This window comes from Coregonus lavaretus, assembly GCF_964263955.1.
Source record: "Coregonus lavaretus genome assembly, chromosome: 3".
Lineage (NCBI taxonomy): Eukaryota > Metazoa > Chordata > Actinopteri > Salmoniformes > Salmonidae > Coregonus > Coregonus lavaretus.
Window position 1 is genome coordinate 56,491,045 of NC_139990.1, and position 21,465 is coordinate 56,512,509.

Consider the following 21,465-nt stretch of genomic DNA (forward strand, 5'->3'; position numbering starts at 1 on the left):
TTGTTAGGCTTGTCAACACGTCTTGCTCTGCAAAGTGTTTAGCATATTTTTCAAAGAGCCTGTAATCAAAGGCATGGAGATAGTGGAAGAAAACAGAGTACAGTTCTGTCACCACAAACAACACTTATCATCCGCTTAGACTACATTTGACAGATTTTTTTTTTTTTACGATACATTGGTAACACTGAACAGTAGTGCTCATAAAGACAAAACACAAAAAACATTTCCCAAGTTCAACACACAAGTTCTCCAGCTGCTAAGGAAGGGGATTGTGGTGGTAGTAATGTAATGCAGGTTTATGACATCATGTTATAAAGGTTTATGTTCTAAGATTAAAGATACATCAATCATAAAAAATTGAGCATTGCAAAATGACAATACACATTACAAATTGCATTTCCTTTTTTTCAGAAATGAAAATGTTTATGGATCCTGACTGGAAGCAGAACTATTCCGCTATAAAAGCCTTCTAATTGTATCTGATTAATTAGTGTCTTGATTGAATCAGATGTAAAATCTCCTGCTTCACCGACTAACTGCTCCAGAGCGATCACTGTCTGTACTATAGGAGAGCATGGACAGGATCACTGTCTGTACTATAGGAGAGCATGGACAGGATCACTGTCTGTACTATAGGAGAGCATGGACAGAACCATGGTCTGTACTGGAGGATAGCTTGGTCAGAACCACGGTCTGTACTGTAGAATAGCTTAGTCAGGATCACTGTCTGTACTGGAGGATAGCTTGGTCAGAACGAATGTCTGTACTGTAGGATAGCTTGGTCAGAACCACGGTCTGTACTGGAGGATAGCTTGGTCAGAACCACGGCCTGTACTGGAGGATAGCTTGGTCAGAACCACGGTCTGTACTGGAGGATAGCTTGGTCAGAACCACGGCCTGTACTGGAGGATAGCTTGGTCAGAACCACTGTCAGTACTGTAGAATAGCTTAGTCAGGATCACTGTCTGTACTGGAGGATAGCTTGGTCAGAACCACGGCCTGTACTGGAGGATAGCTTGGTCAGAACGAATGTCTGTACTGTAGGATAGCTTGGTCAGAACCACGGTCTGTACTGGAGGATAGCTTGGTCAGAACCACTGTCAGTACTGTAGAATAGCTTAGTCAGGATCACTGTCTGTACTGGAGGATAGCTTGGTCAGAACCACTGTCAGTACTGTAGAATAGCTTGGTCCAAGACAACTGTCTATACTGTAGGGTAGCTTGGTTCAGTACTGCCTGTATTGTAGGACAGCTTAGTTCAGTACTGCCTGTACTGTAGGATAGCTTGGTTCAGTACTGTCTGTACTGTAGAATAGCTTGGTTCAAGACTGGTGAGTCATCAGTACCAATGAACTCACTGCTGACTACTGGAGAGTCCTCAAGGGCTCAGTGACAATTTTCAGTGTATAATTTTAATGGTAGGTTTATTTGAACAGTGAGAGACAGAATAACAACAACAAAATCCAGAAAAACGCATGTCAAAAATGTTATAAATTGATTTGCATTTTAATGAGGGAAATAAGTATTTGACCCCTCTGCAAAACATGACTTAGTACTTGGTGGCAAAGCCCTTGTTGGCAATCACAGAGGTCAGACGTTTCTTGTAGTTGGCCACCAGGTTTGCACACATCTCAGGAGGGATTTTGTCCCACTCCTCTTTGCAGATCTTCTCCAAGTCATTAAGGTTTCGAGGCTGACGTTTGGCAACTTGAACCTTCAGCTCCCTCCACATATGTTCTATGGGATTAAGGTCTGGAGACTGGCTAGGCCACTACAGGACCTTAATGTGCTTCTTCTTGAGCCACTCCTTTGTTGCCTTGGCCGTGTGTTTTGGGTCATTGGCATGCTGGAATACCCATCCACGACCCATTTTCAATGCCCTGGCTGAGGGAAGGAGGTTCTCACCCAAGATTTGATGGTACATGGCCCCGTCCATCGTCCCTTTGATGCGGTGAAGTTGTCCTGTCCCCTTAGCAGAACCCCCCCCCCCCCCCAAAGCATAATGTTTCCACCTCCATGTTTGACGGTGGGGATGGTGTTCTTGGGGTCATAGGCAGCATTCCTCCATCTCCAAACATGGCGAGTTGAGTTGATGCCAAAGAGCTCAATTTTGGTCTCATCTGACCACAACACTTTCACCCAGTTCTCCTCTGAATCATTCAGATGTTCATTGGAAAACATCAGACGGGCATGTATATGTGCTTTCTTGAGCAGGGGGACCTTGCGGGCGCTGCAGGATTTCAGTCCTTCACGGCGTAGTGTGCTACCAATTGTTTTCTTGGTGACTATGGTCCCAGCTGCCTTGAGATCATTGACAAGATCCTCCCGTGTAGTTCTGGGATGATTCCTCACCGTTCTCATGATCATTGCAACTCCACGAGGTGAGATCTTACATGGAGCCCCAGGCCGAGGGAGATTGACAGTTCTGTTGTGTTTCTTCCATTTGCGAATAATCTCACCAAGCTGCTTGGCGATGGTCTTGTAGCCCATTCCAGCCTTGTGTAGGTCTACAATCTTGTCCCTGACATCCTTGGAGAGCTCTATGGTCTTGGCCATGGTGGAGAGTTTGGAATCTGATTGATTGATTGCTTCTGTGGACAGGTGTCTTTTATACAGGTAACAAGCTGAGATTAGGAGCACTCCCTTTAAGAGTGTGCTCCTAATCTCAGCTCGTTACCTGTATAAAAGACACCTGGGAGCCAGAAATCTTTCTGATTGAGAGGGGGTCAAATACTTATTTCCCTCATTAAAATGCAAATCAATTTATAACATTTTTGACATGTGTTTTTCTGGATTTTTTTTGTTGTTATTCTGTCTCTCACTGTTCAAATAAACCTACCATTAAAATTATAGACTGATCATTTCTTTGTCAGTGGGCAAACGTACAAAATCAGCAGGGGATCAAATACTTTTTTCCCTCACTGTAGATAGAATGGAGAGTGAAAGAGTGAGAAAAAAATTATATCTGATATTTTTATGAAAGAGAAAGAAAGAGATAAAAAAAAAAGTAGAACAGAGAGAGGGGAGAGAGAGCAAGGGAAGGAGAGAGACAAATATGGAGAGAAGAGGCTAGGTGACAGGAAAGGGAGAGCTGGACATAGATTTAATCTAATACTGGAATACCTCCACACAACAAATTTGAAAAACCGATGACGCCAGTATCAGGGTTGTTAAATAAAGTAGAGACGGTTCCACAAACGGAGGGGCAGAAAGCATTGAAGGACAGAGGGAGTTCAGGTGAGACTGGCTGTGCTTTGCTCAGCAAAAAAATGTCTGCATGGAGAGGCTAGTGAATGGGCAGAGCCTAAAACACACACACACACACAAACTAGCCAGGAGAGGAGCCACAGAACCCAATCTGCCTCTCTGCTAGCTAGATCACAATGCTTTTTGATGTGATGGGGCTGGCTGTGACGAATGTGACAGATACCAGGATGCTTCAAAGCAAAAATGAACTGTACTATGGAGGCAACCAACACAAAATAGAAGAGGGAAGTGTCTCAGTCATGGTTCTGGGAGTTGTGGGCTAGCATAAACCAAAGAGCCAGGCTGTGACGAGTACTGAGGATACGAAGAGGCAGGACGCAGATGCAGGAATCAACAAGGTAAAGGTTTACTTAACACTGAGCAAGAGAACAACAAAGAGTGAGTACACGACACTAACAATCACACACACAACACAACACTGAACAGTGCAGGGCTATATAGGGGTGGTGATGAGATTATGAGGTGCAGGTGCGCTGGAGGTGATTAGGATGCGTTGGGTTTCCATTCCGGTGTTGCCGAGGTGGTGCACTCAGACCGGTGGCTCAGTAGACTGGCGAATCAGAGCGCCGGAGGGGAGCAACGGGAGGAGACGTGATACAGGCCATCCTGAGAGGCAGTGGTTAGACTGAAGGCTAGACAGAGCAACACCCTCTGGACTGGAGGCAAGTATCAGAGACTCTACATTTGAACAAGAGGAAAACAGCTTAATCATCCAACTCTAGTCTTTTTTTACGCATCCAAACACTCTTCGAAAAAAAAGGTGATATCTAGAGCCTAAAATAGTTATTTGGCTGTCCCCATAGGAGAACCCTTTGAAGAACCCTTTTTGGTTCCAGGTAGAACCCTTTTGAGTTCCATGTAGAACCCATTCCACAGAGGATTCTACATGGAACCCAAAAGGTTTCTACATGGAACCAAAAAGGGTTATCCCTGGAACCAAAAAGGGTTGTGCAAGAAGAAGCAAGAGAGAAAATAAAAGTCTGACAGGAAATCGACCTGGGTTCAAATCAGCTGAATTGTGAGGGTAGATTGTGGAAGGTGAATTACAGTATTATTGCTGTGATGATACAGTAGGGGATTCCTGCTGAACTGAAGGAATGTAGCAACACACTATACAGCACAGGCCTGTGGGGCTGAGGAGCGGGAACAACACCCACCCTCCTCCCCTTTCTATTCCTCTTGTCTTCCCCCTGATATTCCCTCTCGTCTCTCCTCTCCTCCTGCAGGTATCACACTCATCATCTCTATAAACCCTGTCTGCTTTTCTCTTTAAATCATTATTCCTGTGATGCCACACTCTCCGCCTTGACGGCCGTCTAACAGCTAATGCAAAACAACTCAGCCCCATAACCTGGGGGCGATCTCGCTCCTCGTCGCCGTGGTGACGCAAGGGGCCTACTTCCTTGCTGAGATGCTAGGATTCCGCCGGTGTAGGGATTTCATTAGTGAGGTGAAATAATAGCATTGCCAGGGTCCTTAATAGGACGTGATTTTGTTAGGCAATAAGAGATACACAGTGGTGTGTGATTTTTTAATAATTCAGTGTTATTGTAAAAGGAGTCCGTAAGGGGTGGATAGAATGGCGTCGCTGGAAAACTGAGAAAAGAGGAGTGAGAGATGTGTATTTCGGATGCTTTAGAGAGTCACCCTATGCTGGCATTTTCATGAGTCAATAATTACCCAAACGGCAGGGATGACATTTTCCCTGTTGTTGAATAGTAATAAGGACTCACATGCATGTACCGATAGGACGCATGGGGAGATAGTAGCTCAGTTTAGTACCGACAAAACCGTGATTATATGTAGAAGCCAGACAACTTAGTTTAAATTAAGCAATTAAATCGTTAGATCAATATATCTCCAAGCAACCGGGAGAGAGTGAGCGGTCGGTTATACACAACAGCGAACCAATCTGTGAGTAAAGTGACGCCGAGACTCGAACCCAACACGCCATGACTTCCCTTAGAGGAAAATATTAAGAACAACATGGAGATGCAAATGAGAGCAACAAACAGCTGAAGGATATCCAGGAAAACATAGCTAAGACGCTCTCAATGCTCACCAAAACAAACAAACTGTTACAATCTGTTGTTAAAAAAAGTAGATTTGCTCAAAAGGAAAGTAGAGTCTATCGCGTGTGGATGAACAAAACAACAAAATTGTCCTTCTGGAAGCTAAGGTGCAAACTTTAGAAGATGAACTGGATCGGCTAGAAAACAAATTGTGAGAAAATAATATGAGAATATTGTCCCTACCAGAAGACGAGGAAAAAGGGGACCTTTCCATCTACGTGATCCAGCTGATATCGGAGGAGCTTGTCGTGGATGGCCTAATCACCCAACATCAGTGCCCCACCACCTCACTAATGCTCTTGTGGCTGAATGGAAGCAAGTCCCTGCAGCAATGCTCCAACATCTAGTGGAAAGCCTTCCCAGAAGAGTGGAGGCTGTTATAGTAGCAAAGGAGGGACCAACTAAAATATTAATGCCCATGATTTTGGAATAAGATGTTCGACGAGCAGGTGTCCACATACTTTTGGTCATGTAGTTTACCTGGCCAATATTGAAAACTCAATGCCCCCTTTGCTAAAAATATTTTCCGAATAATACAAAATCTCAGGATATAAAATGAACGTTAAAAAAAAACAAAAGAATGGCAAAACAATTATGAAATACTTAGGATGCCTAATAAAAGGTAGCTTAGTGGGTAAGAGCGTTGTGCCAGTAACCGAAAGGTCGCTGGTTCTAATCCCCGAGCCGACTAGGTGAAAAATCTGTCGATGTGCCCTTGAGCAAGGCACTTAACCCTAATTGCTCCTGTAAGTCGCTCTGGATAAGAGCGTCTGCTAAATGACCAAAAATAAAAAAATAAAAATAATAAATAAGTGACAACAAACAACACATATATAAAGATAACTTTATTCCATTACTCAACAATATGAAAGCAGATCTTATTAAATGGAATAATCTTCCCATAAATCTTACAGGCATGGCTGCCGAAGTTTTTGTATTTATTTTCGGTAATACCAATTACTCCACCAATTTTTTTTTTTTTAAAGTATACTCGGACATAACAGACTTTATATGGGTAAATAACATTCATAGAATAAAAAGGAACGTTTCACATCTTCCTAAGTCTGAGGGTGGTTTTAACCTTCCAGACTTGGAATAGTATCAACTCGCTACCCAAGGCTTTTACTTGCGACTTATAGTTAAATACACTAAAGAGGAACAATGGGGACATATTGAAGATGCTTGTGCTCATCCACAGAATCTTTGTACGTGTCTATTTTCAAATGATAACGCTAAGAACATTAACAACTTCATAGTTAAGAACACTATAACAATATGGAAGAAAATGAAACGTATTCTACAAGAACCAATACCAGTTACTAAAAACACAACCTTATGGAACAATCCTTGCATAGCTATTCAGAATTCACCGATAAATTGGTCCACATGGAAAACTAAAGGCATAGAAACCGTAAATGATTTGGTAACAGGAAATACATTTATTTCGATGACAGAATTAAAAAGTAATTTTGGACTTTTCAAAGTGGATAGTTTCAAATACATGCAATTTAAAAGTTACATATCACAAAATGTTGATTTGAAATCTTTTGGACATCAGAGCAACCTTGAAGGAATCTTATTTGAGCCAGAAAAGGATGTTCATATGATAAGGAAGACAAAACCTTGCAGAGAGCATATCCAACGGTTTGAGCATAACTAACGAAATCACAGTGAACTAAAATGTACGCTTAATCCAGTATAAACTAATGTATAGAATTGAAGAGACTCTGCACAATGGCAGAGTCATGTCTTAAGTGTCAAACTAATAATGACTCAATAATCCATGCTTTTTGGGAATGCTATAAGGGTCCGGAAGTTGTGGGCGGAGTTAGAAAGTTTAGAAGTATTACAATCTAATTTACTTTTAATCCGTCTGTCTGCATATTTCAAGACATGGCATATGAGGGTGTAGTGAGATACCCGATGGGTTGGACAATTCTCTTCTCATCACTCATCTTGAAAAAACGTATACTAAAAACGTGGAAATCAATCAATCTGCCATCATTAACACAATGGAAAAATCGAATGATTAATTATTTAAATATTGAAAGTGCGTGGGCTACGGAGAGAAACAAAATGGTGCAGTTTCAGGCCATGTGTCGAAAAGTGATGCTGGCGCTGGAGAAGTGTGTGTGTGCTAGTGGGTCTGGGCAGGGGTGATGTAGTTGATGGAGATGGGTGTGTGTGCTAGTGGGTCTGGGCAGGGGTGATGTAGTTGATGGAGATGGGTGTGTGTGCTAGTGGGTCTGGGCAGGGGTGATGTAGTTGATGGGGTCTGGGCAGGGGTGATGTAGTTGATGGAGATGTGTGTGTGTGCTAGTGGGTCTGGGCAGGGGTGATGTAGTTGATGTTTGTATGATGTTGTCGTTTGTATGTGTATGTTTTGTATTGTTTAGAAAATAAAATAACATCTTAAAAAATAATAAGGAATTGATGCCTGTCTGAATGTCTACAGTATGGAGAACAATGCTAAATCGATGAGGACTTGCAATCATTTTGGTCATAACATCCATCAGTAACCTTTATTTTATTTTTATTTAACCTTTATTAACTAGGCAAGTCAGTTAAGAACAAATTCTTATTTACAATGACTGCCTACACCGGCCAAACCCGGACGACGCTGGGCCAATTGTGTGCCGCCCTATGGGACTCCCTATCACGGCCGGTTGTGATACAGCCTGGAATCGAACCAAGGGGTCTGTAGTGACGCCTCAAGCACTGAGATGCAGTGCCTTAGACCGCTGCGCCACTCGGGAGCCCAGGTCCTAGGTCTATGAGGGTAAAATAGAAGCATGCCATTCGGAGAAATGGTCATTCAGACGGATCCTCTACATCTGTGGATGGAATCCTTCTGATGACCAGACGACTCTAAAATTCACACACAGCGATAGAGAATAATTGACCTCCTGTGCCAGGCTTCTGAACACACATGGGTGGTGAACAAGAATGACGCACAAGCTAAAATACGAAATATTTTGGATGTTGGGCAACAAAGAAACATTTCATTGAAAAATGATTATAGCAAGGCAAAGTATTGTTGCAACGGGATGTCAGCATAAGTACAATTCTTCACCAGAACAGACTGTGTGTGCTACCTCATGCCAACTGTTGTTTTCAGTAATTTGTTACGGAATGGTAAAAATACTATTTAAAGCTTCGCTATCACCGTGCCATATTAGCTACAGTAATGAATTGGTGGGTGCGTATGTGTGTGTGTGTGTGTTTGAACACACACGTATGTGTATATTTGTTAAAGAGAGAGAGAGTATGCATGTGTTTTCATGTGTGTGTCTTTTGAGAATGTGTTCACACTTCACACGCACAGACCTGATAAAAATGAAGTGTGAAATTAAAAAAACACCAGAAGCCATCAAGATCCATTGCAGCAGTCTGAGAGAGACATATCTTCCCTCCATCTGGCATAGAGCCGTCCGTGCATCACGGCGGTGTGGATACGATACGAGAGACAAACAGTGCAGAGTAATCAGAGACACACAACAGGGATATCTTGTGCATAGAGAATACTGTAGAATACCCTAAAACACTGCTGGCTTAATAAGATACCCTTGATATGCTGCAGTGACTCCACATGATCAACCAGTGGGAGGAGAGAGCTGGCGAGAATGAACGCATAGTCAAGTCCTGAATGCTGATTGGCTGAAAGCCTTGGTATATCAGACCGTATACCACGGGTATGACAAAACATGTATTTTTACTGTTCTAATTACATTGGTAAATAGTGTATAATAGCAATAAGGCACCTCATGCTTTTTGATATATGGCCAATATACCACGGCTAAGGGCTGTATCCAGGCACCAGGCACTCCGCATTGCGTCAAGAACAGCCCTTAGCCGTGGTATATTGGCCATATACCACACCTCTTCGGGCCTTATTGCTTAAATATACAGTACTGTAACTGTAAAACACGCTGCAGCCAATTTCACAGGCAGCACGAACTACAGCTGTAACCGACCTTATGACAACGTGGTATACTGTACGTTAAAATCTTTATTCCGGAACACTCCATTCTATTGTCCTGGGAATTTCTAGCTGTCACAGATTTACTGTTGAACTAGAGATCATCTGAGCTCTTTGACAATTTATTTACCAATTTATTTGTATTTTTCCTTACATGTCAATACATCTGAAATGCATTTACATTTGCCTCCAAGTATTCTCTAACCATGTGTCCTTTATTGGTGCAACACACTGTACATTATGTACATGTTGTAAACATACTGTTTGATTTGGTTGACTGATTGATGTATCCTCGTACAGTAGATGCACAAATACATGGAGTGATTGCTTGATGGGACTGGCTGATAGATGAATAGACTGATAGATTTACAGTATGGCTCAATGCCCTATGTGACCTACCTTGAAGAAGGTCATGGTGGATCCGTCCTCCACCACTCCATACTCTATTCTGGTCTGCTTGGCCAGGTCGTCAGCCGAGTCGATGGGCGACTCCATCCTCTCCACGGTGAGGAAGGCAGCCAGGTTGGCCGTGTAGGAAGAGATGATTATCAGGGTGAAGAACCACCAGATGCCTCCTACGATCCTGGTGGACAGGGCTTTGGGCATTAACTCAGAGCCTGGTCGGGGGCGAGAGGAGAGGAGCAGAGAGAGGGGTCAGCCCCGGCAGGGTCCTGGAGCCAAGAGGAGAGACCCAGCCAGCAGCAACCACCAGAGGACCAGGGCCAGCCCAGACATCGGCATCCCGCCGGGTCACAGACAACACGCACATGCACACACACTCACACGCACGCACTCACGCACATACACACACACATACCCTGGGCAGTCTAGGGCGGCAGTGCATTGTTGGGCCTGTGATGCGCATCCGGCCACATGGTGGCAGTTTGAATAAGGCTTTTACTGTGTGCTCTGGCTGCATATTATTTTAGCACTCACTCACACTGGAGAAAACTGTAGATATACCAAAGCTTCTCTTCTTTTGAGGTGCTTCGTCTGAAATCACTTAATCAAAATCCCTAGATGGTTGATTTACATCTGACAAAATGTCCGCATGTAGATGGATAGTTTCCAGGCTATATGCTATTCAGAACTTTTGCCTCTTAGTGTGTTCGAGAGGAGGGGCCTGTGTGAGTGGGTGGAGTGAGGTCTTCCTCTGGGGGCGTTGATTGAGGTCTGACCGGGCAGCGAGAAGATAATTCTCCTCAAGTAGCTCAAGGCAATTTAAAGCTCTATCTCGCACATTCACTCAAAGGCGATGAACTGTGGGAAAGATAGAAGGATAAGAACTCCACTTCTCTCCTTAGGTGAGACTCAATCTCCCACTCATCTCACTCTGCCTCTGCAGTGCCTCTTATAACTTTCTCCCAGTCCGGGAAGTGAGCCGTCACTCAGGGAGAGATATAGTGAGAGAGCAGAGACCTGACAGCCTCGTCCAGTAACATCTGAATTCATGCCCAAAGCCCTGTCCACCAGAGAGAGCGAAAGAGAGAGAGAGAGAGAGAGAGAGAGAGAGGAGAGAGAGAGAGAGAGAGAGAGAGAGAGAGAGACAGAGAGAGAGAGAGAGAGAGAGAGAGAGAGAGAGAGAGAGAGAGAGAGAGAGAGAGAGACAGAGAGAGAGAGAGACAGAGAGAGAGAGAGAGAGAGAGAGAGAGAGAGAGCACTGTGGAGGGGAACAAAGAGAGACACACTGCACTCAATCCGCTCCGCACATCCACCCTCACATCATCTCACCCCCCACTCCCTCATGTCTCTTCCCATATCTCCTCTCACTCTCCCTGATTCCTCTCACCCCCACCGCTCCCCCCCACCAGCCAGACACACAGTGTAACATGATTCAACAGCCACACCATCATTACCCAGGATGCCTTGCAGCCCACACTGCTCATTGGTCAAACCACTCAAATTAGGAAAAAAATACAAAAGATATGAAAACAAACACAGAAAAGATACAGTAGCAAGACACATGACATGACCAGGAAAAACAGAGACAGCTTTGTGTTCAGTGGAACAACATTGTATACCAGCTCAGAGACCTTACCCCGTTGAGGCCATAGAGACTCAATACTATGCAACAGACCGACCAACCGCCCAGGAGCGGAACACGTCAGAGCCAAAGCACCTGAACCTGGTTGGGGCTGACTGTCATGTACCCAAGGTAACGTCATGTCCAAACTGCACATCCCACAGTTTTCTGGGGGCGGGGCCAAGCCGCGGGAGCAGGGGAGCCTCTCTACAGTGTAGGCCAGCGCGGTCGTCACAGAGACGCCATGCAGACAGGCACAGTGTGCTCCTCTGTTTGTCTCGTCCCCCAAAACCCTTCTGCCCTACAGCCACATCTTCTCAACTACAGGACTTAACACCGTTACATTGACAGGTATACAAGACCTACTCTACAGCATACTTTACTACACTCAGATACCCTGACCTACCCTTGACACACTTATGAAAACATTCCAGCAAGCTCTGAGACACCCTAGAATATCCATTACACATTTGACATGGCCCATACAGAAGCTAACATTTCTCAAGCCATGATGCATCTTTAACCTGTGCAATATGTAGAATTGCCTAACACAAATACAGAGGCCAAAAACATAATAATAATAATAATAATAATAATATGCCATTTAGCAGACGCTTTTATCCAAAGCGACTTACAGTCATGTCTGCATACATTTTTACGTATGGGTGGTCCCGGGGTATCTTCATTATACACACCACAAGGTGGATAAGAGTCCCAAGAGTTCTAACCATTAGATTTAGTCAATTTCAATTTGTAATATTTTCTTAAAACTTAGACTCTTACCAATCACAGTATGCATATCTACAATTATTATACCTGCAAAAGAATCACTCAATCAACTTCATTTAAAATAGTATTAAGGCTTGCATGCTAATTCATTGCATGCAACCAGCCATCAACAACGGCCAGTAAAAAAAAAAAAAAAAAGGAAAATTGTTCTCCAAAAGATTCATATCCGGGCAGAACTATGCCTAGGAAAGTCAGTCTTCTCTATGTTCCATTCCATGGTCCAAATCAGATGCAGGGCAGACACAGGCTGTTTTAACCATGCTGCAGACCTTACTGTCATCATCGCTAACTTAACTAACGCTGCTTTCAAATATGTTGCATTGCTCAGAGAAAGAAAAAAATAATGTATTAGAAAATGCAACATATCTCGTCTTGGCATGCATTCTCAGTCGATATTACAAGTCTGAATGAAATCATTCCATTTCATTTCATGTGATGCCCTAATGCAGTTCCTTTAGTTTTGTTTTGCTTTTCTCAATCTAAAGACGCAAACACTAGTTGAGAAGATATGGCATCGGTTTGGCAGAAGGAAACAAAACCAGACTGAGGCAGGCTAAGAGACAGCACACTGTTTTAGCTCTCATTCTCATTCTCTCAACTCTCTCTGCACCTAACTCTTTACCTTCTTACACATGGGGGACAGCACTTACCTGTTCTGGAACCTGTGGGGAAGGGAGGGAGGCAGGTGGGGTGGGGTTGGGGACAGAGGAGGGGTACAGTAGATGGGAGATAGGAGAGGGGGGAAAACGCCTGGCTCTCCTATCCTATCAATCAATCAATCAATCACGCTCATCATCCAGGATCTCAAGATCCACACTGTGGACGGACAGATGCAACCAAATCAGTCAGTCAGTCCGCTTCCAGCTACATGCACAGAGGCCCCCATGCATGGTTGTGGGCCAGGTTATGAGCAAGTTTGTACCCCCAGCAAAAGAGTGGGACGTGTGCTAAAGGGGGGCAGGCAGAGGCGTCTACCTTGCTGCATGAGAGCTCCAACTCCGAACCAGAAACTATTTAGCAGGGTGAAATTGTTTTCCACTACATCCGAGTCGGGGTTGCAGGGGTGGGGGTTATACCACTCGTAGGGACTAAACCTGTGGCAATCGACAGAGAACACACACATACACACGTTTATTTCACTTGTGTTCAGCACTAATAGAACAGACAGACAGTGTTGCAGACCAGTACTGGCTTGGCTTGGCCTACCTGGAGAGATAGGGAAGAGGAACAAAGGTTAGTCAGTTATTGATCACAACAACAATATGTGATACTTTGGCATCTTGATATTGGGAACATATACCCCATATACTGCCCTACAAGGTAACGCTAGAAATTGTCATTGTACGCTAATGTATTTTAGTTGTTGTTAGGACAATTAATCAATTAGAGTGTAACATGTCGGTTAAACGAACAAAACATCCCAAACAACAATATAATGTACACCATCCCTTTACATGTCACTCAGGTCTGCATTTGTTATTATCTCTTCTAGATGACAGATGAAGTATTTAAACAACCCTTCTCCAAAACACACTGCTCATGTTGACATGCTCATATCAAAGGCAATTTACTCCATCATTTAATCGATGGGATCTGAAAATAACTTAAATGTCACTTGAGAAAAGCACAAATAATCCTTCTAATCTACAGATTACATTAAAATTAAACAGATCAAACAGTTAATTCCCATCATGCCTGCCTGCCTGTGCTGTGCTGTGCGGTACTCACTCCCACTCACTCCGCTCTGCTCCAGCTCAGCTCAGCTCACTCTTCAAGCAAAGAGATTTCCCATTTATTCACATTAAATAAAAGTGACATTACATTAGTAAAGGTTGATTGGGCTACAATTAAGCATCCTGACCCAATTTGGTTTGTGCTGTAGTTGTGGAATCATAGGAGCAATATCTTTTTTTTCCCCTGGTTGAAGTATATGACTAATCGAACTGAATAGTCGATTGATGTAATCTGTGGATTTGACTCACTAGAAGCTATTAAATTCCAAAAGTCCACATTAATATCCAATGAAAAAAAAATCAGATTTTCCATAGAAATAATTAAACGGTAGACAATCCAGCATGGTTACTTGTCAGCTTAGTATCATTTTCTGGGGTCTTGGTGGCTTAGATATATCAAATCTAATCTAATTTTATTTGCCACATGCACCGAATACAACAGGTGTAGACCTTACAGTGAAATGCTTACTTACAAGCCCTTAACCAACAATGCAGTTTTAAGAAAATTAAAAAATTAAAAAAGCAAATAATTAAAGAGCAGCAATAAAATAAAATAACAGCAGGGAGGCTATATACAGGGGGTACCGGTACAGAGTCAATGTGCGGGGGCACCGGTTAGTCTACGGTCACCGGTTAGTCTATATAGCTATATATTGGTGACCGCATTAAGACATATTACAGTACTGATAATATGACAGCATCAGAACATGCACCTTGTCATTGAATAATGGGCTTGGCCATTATAATGTGGTTAGTGCACGCTCCCTTTCCACCATGTCACACTCAAGGGGGTATTCTAGTCTAGCTCCAAGACCTCTGAATGTCCTTTAGATCACACCATTCCTTGTTTTAACACAATCCTTGGCCCTAAATCAATCTGTCTACTCAATTTGCCCCAGATTTGCTTGCTTGTCAATTTGCAATGCCTAATTGAGTTCATGTGAACTGTGACCTTGGCAAGATGTATGTGACTAGTGACTGGTGCCCCTGGCTGGACCCCCTTAGTGGAGATCTCTCTGAGCAAAGCCAATTACCACAAGCCAGGAACATGGATGAGAACACGGATGGGCCAGCTTGTCATCCTACATCCGTAGATGGCCTGAGCATACTAGGAAAGGGTGGGGTAAGAGGCGGGGAGTTACCTCACCGCGGTGGGAATACTAAACAATCCCATCGCCGTACGAAGAGAACCACTAGCAGCAGCTTAACCTGCCATTGAAGGTAGCGCTGCCTGGCCACTCCGCCGGCCCCATCCCGTTCAGTTAGCTGTCAGTTTGATCCAATTACACCGCCCTTACGTTATCTCAGGTCATCAGAGCCGCAGAGGGAGAGACTTTGTGTAAGGTCACCACTGAGCGGATAGAGAGGAAGAGAGAGAGAGAGAGAGAGAGAGAGAGAGAGAGAGAGAGAGAGAGAGAGAGAGAGAGAGAGAGAGAGAGAGAAAGAAAGATAACCACAGACAGACAGGCGGGCGGGCGGGTGGGTGGAGGGCAGGCAGGCAGGCAAGAAGGGAACTCAGCAGCGGAGAAGAAACAATGGCTTTTATCTTTTTATAGGGTCATCCTACTGAAAACTCAACAGATGATATGCCTGATAACACCAATGTCAGGGAAGATGAATGAACACAGAGAGAGCACTACAATGGGGCTGTTGCTGGTCTCTTCTATTCTAAATGGCTGTGGAAAAGACATGGCTATATATCTCTATAGGCTTTCTATGAAGCTTCCAAGCAATCAACAGCGTTAGAATGGGGCTGTTGCCGTATACTATTCTATATGGCTTGAAAAAATACATTTATACAGTGGGGAAAAAAAGTATTTAGTCAGCCACCAATTGTGCAAGTTCTCCCACTTAAAAAGATGAGAGAGGCCTGTAATTTTCATCATAGGTACACGTCAACTATGACAGACAAATTGAGATTTTTTTTCTTCTGAAAATCACATTGTAGGATTTTTAATGAATTTATTTGCAAATTATGGTGGAAAATAAGTATTTGGTCACCTACAAACAAGCAAGATTTCTGGCTCTCACAGACCTGTAACTTCTTCTTTAAGAGGCTCCTCTGTCCTCCACTCGTTACCTGTATTAATGGCACCTGTTTGAACTTGTTATCAGTATAAAAGACACCTGTCCACAACCTCAAACAGTCACACTCCAAACTCCACTTTGGCCAAGACCAAAGAGCTGTCAAAGGACACCAGAAACAAAATTGTAGACCTGCACCAGGCTGGGAAGACTGAATCTGCAATAGGTAAGCAGCTTGGTTTGAAGAAATCAACTGTGGGAGCAATTATTAGGAAATGGAAGACATACAAGACCACTGATAATCTCCCTCGATCTGGGGCTCCACGCAAGATCTCACCCCGTGAGGTCAAAATGATCACAAGAACGGTGAGCAAAAATCCCAGAACCACACGGGGGGACCTAGTGAATGACCTGCAGAGAGCTGGGACCAAAGTAACAAAGCCTACCATCAGTAACACACTACGCCGCCAGGGACTCAAATCCTGTAGTGCGAGACGTGTCCCCCTGCTTAAGCCAGTACATGTCTAGGCCCGTCTGAAGTTTGCTAGAGTGCATTTGGATGATCCAGAAGAGGATTGGGAGAATGTCATATGGTCAGATGAAACCAAAATATAACTTTTTGGTAAAAACTCAACTCGTCGTGTTTGGAGGACAAAGAATGCTGAGTTGCATCCAAAGAACACCATACCTACTGTGAAGCATGGGGGTGGAAACATCATGCTTTGGGGCTGTTTTTCTGCAAAGGGACCAGGACGACTGATCCGTGTAAAGGAAAGAATTAATGGGGCCATGTATCGTGAGATTTTGAGTGAAAACCTCCTTCCATCAGCAAGGGCATTGAAGATGAAACGTGGCTGGGTCTTTCAGCATGACAATGATCCCAAACACACCGCCCGGGCAACGAAGGAGTGGCTTCGTAAGAAGCATTTCAAGGTCCTGGAGTGACCTAGCCAGTCTCCAGATCTCAACCCCATAGAAAATCTTTGGAGGGAGTTGAAAGTCTGTGTTGCCCAGCGACAGCCCCAAAACATCACTGTTCTAGAGGAGATCTGCATGGAGGAATGGGCCAAAATACCAGCAACAGTGTGTGAAAACCTTGTGAAGACTTACAGAAAACGTTTGACCTGTGTCATTGCCAACAAAGGGTATATAACAAAGTATTGAGAAACTTTTGTTATTGACCAAATACTTATTTTCCACCATAATTTGCAAATAAATTCATAAAAAATCCTACAATGTGATTTTCTTGATTTTTTTTTCTCATTTTGTCTGTCATAGTTGACGTGTACCTATGATGAAAATTACAGGCCTCTCTCATCTTTTTAAGTGGGAGAACTTGCCCACTGTATATGTCTCTCTATACACAAACCTTGCAACCAATCAGAAAAGCTCAATCAAATGCTGTTGCTTGCTTCTATTTCCAGGATGATCAAAAATCTATATCTGTAGTGTTGCATTGAGAGGCATGGGGTTATAGAGAGCACACTGAGAGTCTCATTCTACTAATGGAGGAGAAATGCAGAAGAGTCTAATAGAAATTCCATTACATCTGTTCCCTCTCTACAAATGTAGAACAAGGGGTGGGAAATGTGCCTGTTATATGAGCATGTTGTAACATGTTGCAGTTAATGAAGCAGACGGTGTTAGACTGTGTATTGAACATATGATGTACTATGTTTCACAGTAACACAAATGAAGGAGAGACTGTGTAATACTGAGGCAGTCTTCTATCCACCAGGCATGTGACAACAACATGTAACAATAGTAGGAGACTACATAATTAAACGATTGGCCGACAGAAAGAGAGAGAATCCTGCATAAATGTTTTGAGAAATTGTTGACGATAAGAGAGCTCGTTCGCTCCTCTCCAAGTTGTATCTTTTTAAATTTCATTTGATAATGAAGAGGCAGGAAATTTGATTCCCCCAAACTGTAACAAGGTGATAATGCACAGAGATGGTGTGAGTGTACAATAGAGACTGTTTCAGCTGTTTCATTTCATCACCTACATAACAAAGGAAGAAGGAGCAGTGTAGGAAAGATATTAGAGGAAAACAACAAAAACAACAACAACAACACCTACCACAACAACAACAACAACAACTGCTGATATTGAGGAGGATAACTCATTAAACCATGTAAATACAGTAATATTGTGGGTTTCCCACTGTATCCTGACAGTGTTTCTAAATATGGCATGTAGATCAGTTTGGGGAGCCTAAACCAGACCTTATAATGTCACCTATACGGCATTCACACACATACACACACACACACACACACACACACACACACACACACACACACACACACACACACACATGCATACAGTAGCATAAACCCCCTCACACATACAGAACACACACAAGCATACATAGATAAAATGTGTACACACACATAAATATGTACAGTTAGATTAGTTACCTTTCCAGAGAACGACTGAGGTTTGTGCCATTATACTGTACTGTATGTATGCATGCTACTGATGCCCTACCATGCCTAGTGTCTGAAGGGGGGCAACAAACAGAGGGAAAGGGATATTTTAACACTTACCCAACAACACTTACTTACTGTGATCATTTAAAAAAGATAGGTGCATATTCTGAACCAACTTAGATGACAGTTGCAGCGTTTTATTCTCTTGTGTGATCATATCGCCAGTAACATTGGAAAACACACGTGCATTAACTGTAAAACTATTGGGTGTACAACTCAAAGGAGTTACGCTCCCCCAAAAGTTTTAGAGTTAACATGAACTTTTCTGTCTCTTCTTCTCCACCGTGCCTCAAACGTTGGCCATAGTCAGATGAGAGCCACCAGATCAAGGGGAGTGATACAAGACCATGGTACTTGCCTACGGAACAGCAAGAGGAACTACCCCTCCCTATTTTCAGGCTCTGCTCAAACCCTACACCCCAACCTGAGTACTCCGTTCTGCCACCTCTGGTGTCTTGGCCATCCCACCCCTGCAGGAGTGCAGCTCTCGCTCAGCCCAGTCCAAGCTCTTCTCTGTCCTGGCACCCCAATGGTGGAACCAGCTTCCCCCTGAAGCTAGGACAGCAGAGTCCCTGCCCATCTACCGAAAACATCTGGAACCCTACCTCTTCAAAGAGTATCTTAAATACCCCCCCCCCCCACATACTTACTATGACTGTGATATGTAGTTGTCCCACCTAGCTATCTTAAGATGAATACACTAACTGTAAGCCGCTCTGGGTAAGAGTGTCTGCTAAATGACTAAAATGTAAATGTCAAAATGACAAACTCTGCCCTACTTTCCCATGCCTGAGAACTAAGCCTGAACGAAGAAAACAAAAGATACACAACTGCTACCCACATAAAAACATATTTTGCTTAGCATTAGACCATCTGCAATGGTCTTATTTCAATCATAATATCCAGCCTTTAAGGTCAAGATGAAAAATATAAGAATGCCTGAACTGAAACGTACTACTATTGGTAAATAATCATACTAACCAATATGGTATCCATCAATATAAAATGTCAACACAAAACAGTTTATCACAGGTAAAAGCTAAATTACATTTAAATCTTCTACACTACATCATGATTGAATATTTCAATAAAATGTTAGTGTTCTCTGTAAACGTTATGCTAAAGTTCCTACAGGACTGGCCCTATCCTCCACCAGTGGACCAGTGGCTGAGACTGAAATGGCACCCTATTCCCTATATAGTGCACTTCTTTTGAACAAAGCCCCATGGGCCCATATCAACATTAGTGCATTAAATAGGAAATAGGGTGCCATTTTGGACAAAGACAGTTATTAGAGATCAGAGGGCTATGCTGACCCAATGTATGCGCAGGGTCAGATGCTGATAACTAGCCGATCAACTAATCCTGATGAGTTTGACAATACACACACCAGTTTACCTCAAGTTCTAACAGACACCATCTTACCTCAAGTTCTAACACACAGCATCTTACCTCAAGTTCTAACACACAGCATCTTACCTCAAGTTCTAACACACAGTATCTTACCTCAAGTTCTAACAGACAGCATCTTACCTCAAGTTCTAACACACAGCATCTTACCTCAAGTTCTAACACACACCATCTTACCTCAAGTTCTAACAGACAGCATCTTACCTCAAGTTCTAACAGACAGCATCTTACCTCAAGTTCTAACACACAGCATCTTACCTCAAGTTCTAACAGACAGCATCTTACCTCAAGTTCTAACACACAGCCTTACCTCAAGTTCTAACACATACCAGCTTACCTCAAATTCTAACACACACCAGCTTATCTCACGTCCTGACAACAAACATAAAAGCCTCACTCTTCATAGCCTCACCCTTCATACCCTCTCTTCGCTTCTACAATAATCCTACAAAAACCCAGACAATCTATACTGTACAAACAAGTGATCAACCTTACAAGTGAGCAAGCTTTTTTAATTGTCAGCCACATCTGTCGTTTTTTTCTAAGTGACTGTCATAACTAACATGTTCTTACTGTGCTGATATTATTCCTATGTAGATTCTATGACCCGGTATGTTTGAGGCAAGGTGAAGAAAAAAACAGAAAAGAAAAGACAGTAGTGACTTTGAGACACTGGAGACTACAGGGAAAATGAGGCAGCAGCCGTTCACACCGAGGAGCACACACATACATACACACATACCGCACACACGCAGTCCTGAAACGGCTGGTTTAACGTCTCTGCTCGTAAGGTTCGTGTTTGTGTGCATTATCTCCTGAGCAGCAGATAGTTATGGCAGACCAGAGAACAGCAGTGATGTGTGGAGACACAGCGACAACCCAGGAATCACTTAACAGCAGCTGCCTGCCTGCATCTCTAGAGCGGCCTGCCGATAGGGAGCACTCAGCCCTTCCTCCATTATACTGGGAGCGAAGGCTGAAAGGGAACCATAGGGAACTGTCTTTGTGTGCTGGAAAATCTACTTTCCTCAGATATATAGACTTTTATCCATGTACCTTTTTCTTCAAAATTGGTTGCATTATTAAAAGTTTGAGTGAATGTGTTTCTGAGTTTTTCAGTATGGGGCTGCCTATAAAGTCTGTGTCATCTGAGTGAGTAGGAGACAATACACTAACAGATATTGTCCACTTAGTGTCAAGATCGTAACATAATCACAGAGAGATTATCCTGTTAGTCAGATGGGGCGAGGTTAATTAATTAAGACGTTAGCATATAATAGTGTGTGAATTAATTAGCTGTGATCATTGGAACTGACATGTTACCTGGCTATGACAAACAGCACACAACTGACACCCAAGTAAGCCAGCAGAATATACATCCAGATATCGGGTGAGAGGGGGTTAAGGAAGGAGAAGACCCCAGGGTTGGTTCCGTTGGGTTTGCGGTAGAGGATACTTATCCCCAGCGTCATGAAGGGCTTGGAGAAGTCGATGACCTTCTCCCTCACATAGGTGATGGCCAGGGGAGCCACTGCCAGATCAGCTTTCTGTCAACAGACAACATAAAAGGGAAGAGGGATAGGCTGTAAATCAGGGGCGCAGGAAGCGTTTAGAGCCAATCAAATTAAGAGAACAGGGCCTTTACACATCACAGAGTCTGTCCCACGGCAC

General features: G+C 43.3%; 1 protein-coding gene across 1 annotated transcript in view; it reads right to left on the minus strand.

Annotated features, from left to right (window-relative positions):
- Window positions 1-21,465, minus strand: part of LOC311118880 (glutamate receptor ionotropic, kainate 2-like) — a gene marked incomplete at both ends in the record, with an annotated part of 168,614 nt that overhangs the window by 26,626 nt on the left and 120,523 nt on the right. Inside the window, 3 exons of the mRNA XM_084157682.1 lie at window positions 9,718-9,935; window positions 13,106-13,224; window positions 21,118-21,341. Coding sequence (XP_084013808.1) covers window positions 9,718-9,935; window positions 13,106-13,224; window positions 21,118-21,341 — 561 coding nt within the window. The remainder of the gene's footprint in view (window positions 1-9,717; window positions 9,936-13,105; window positions 13,225-21,117; window positions 21,342-21,465) is intronic.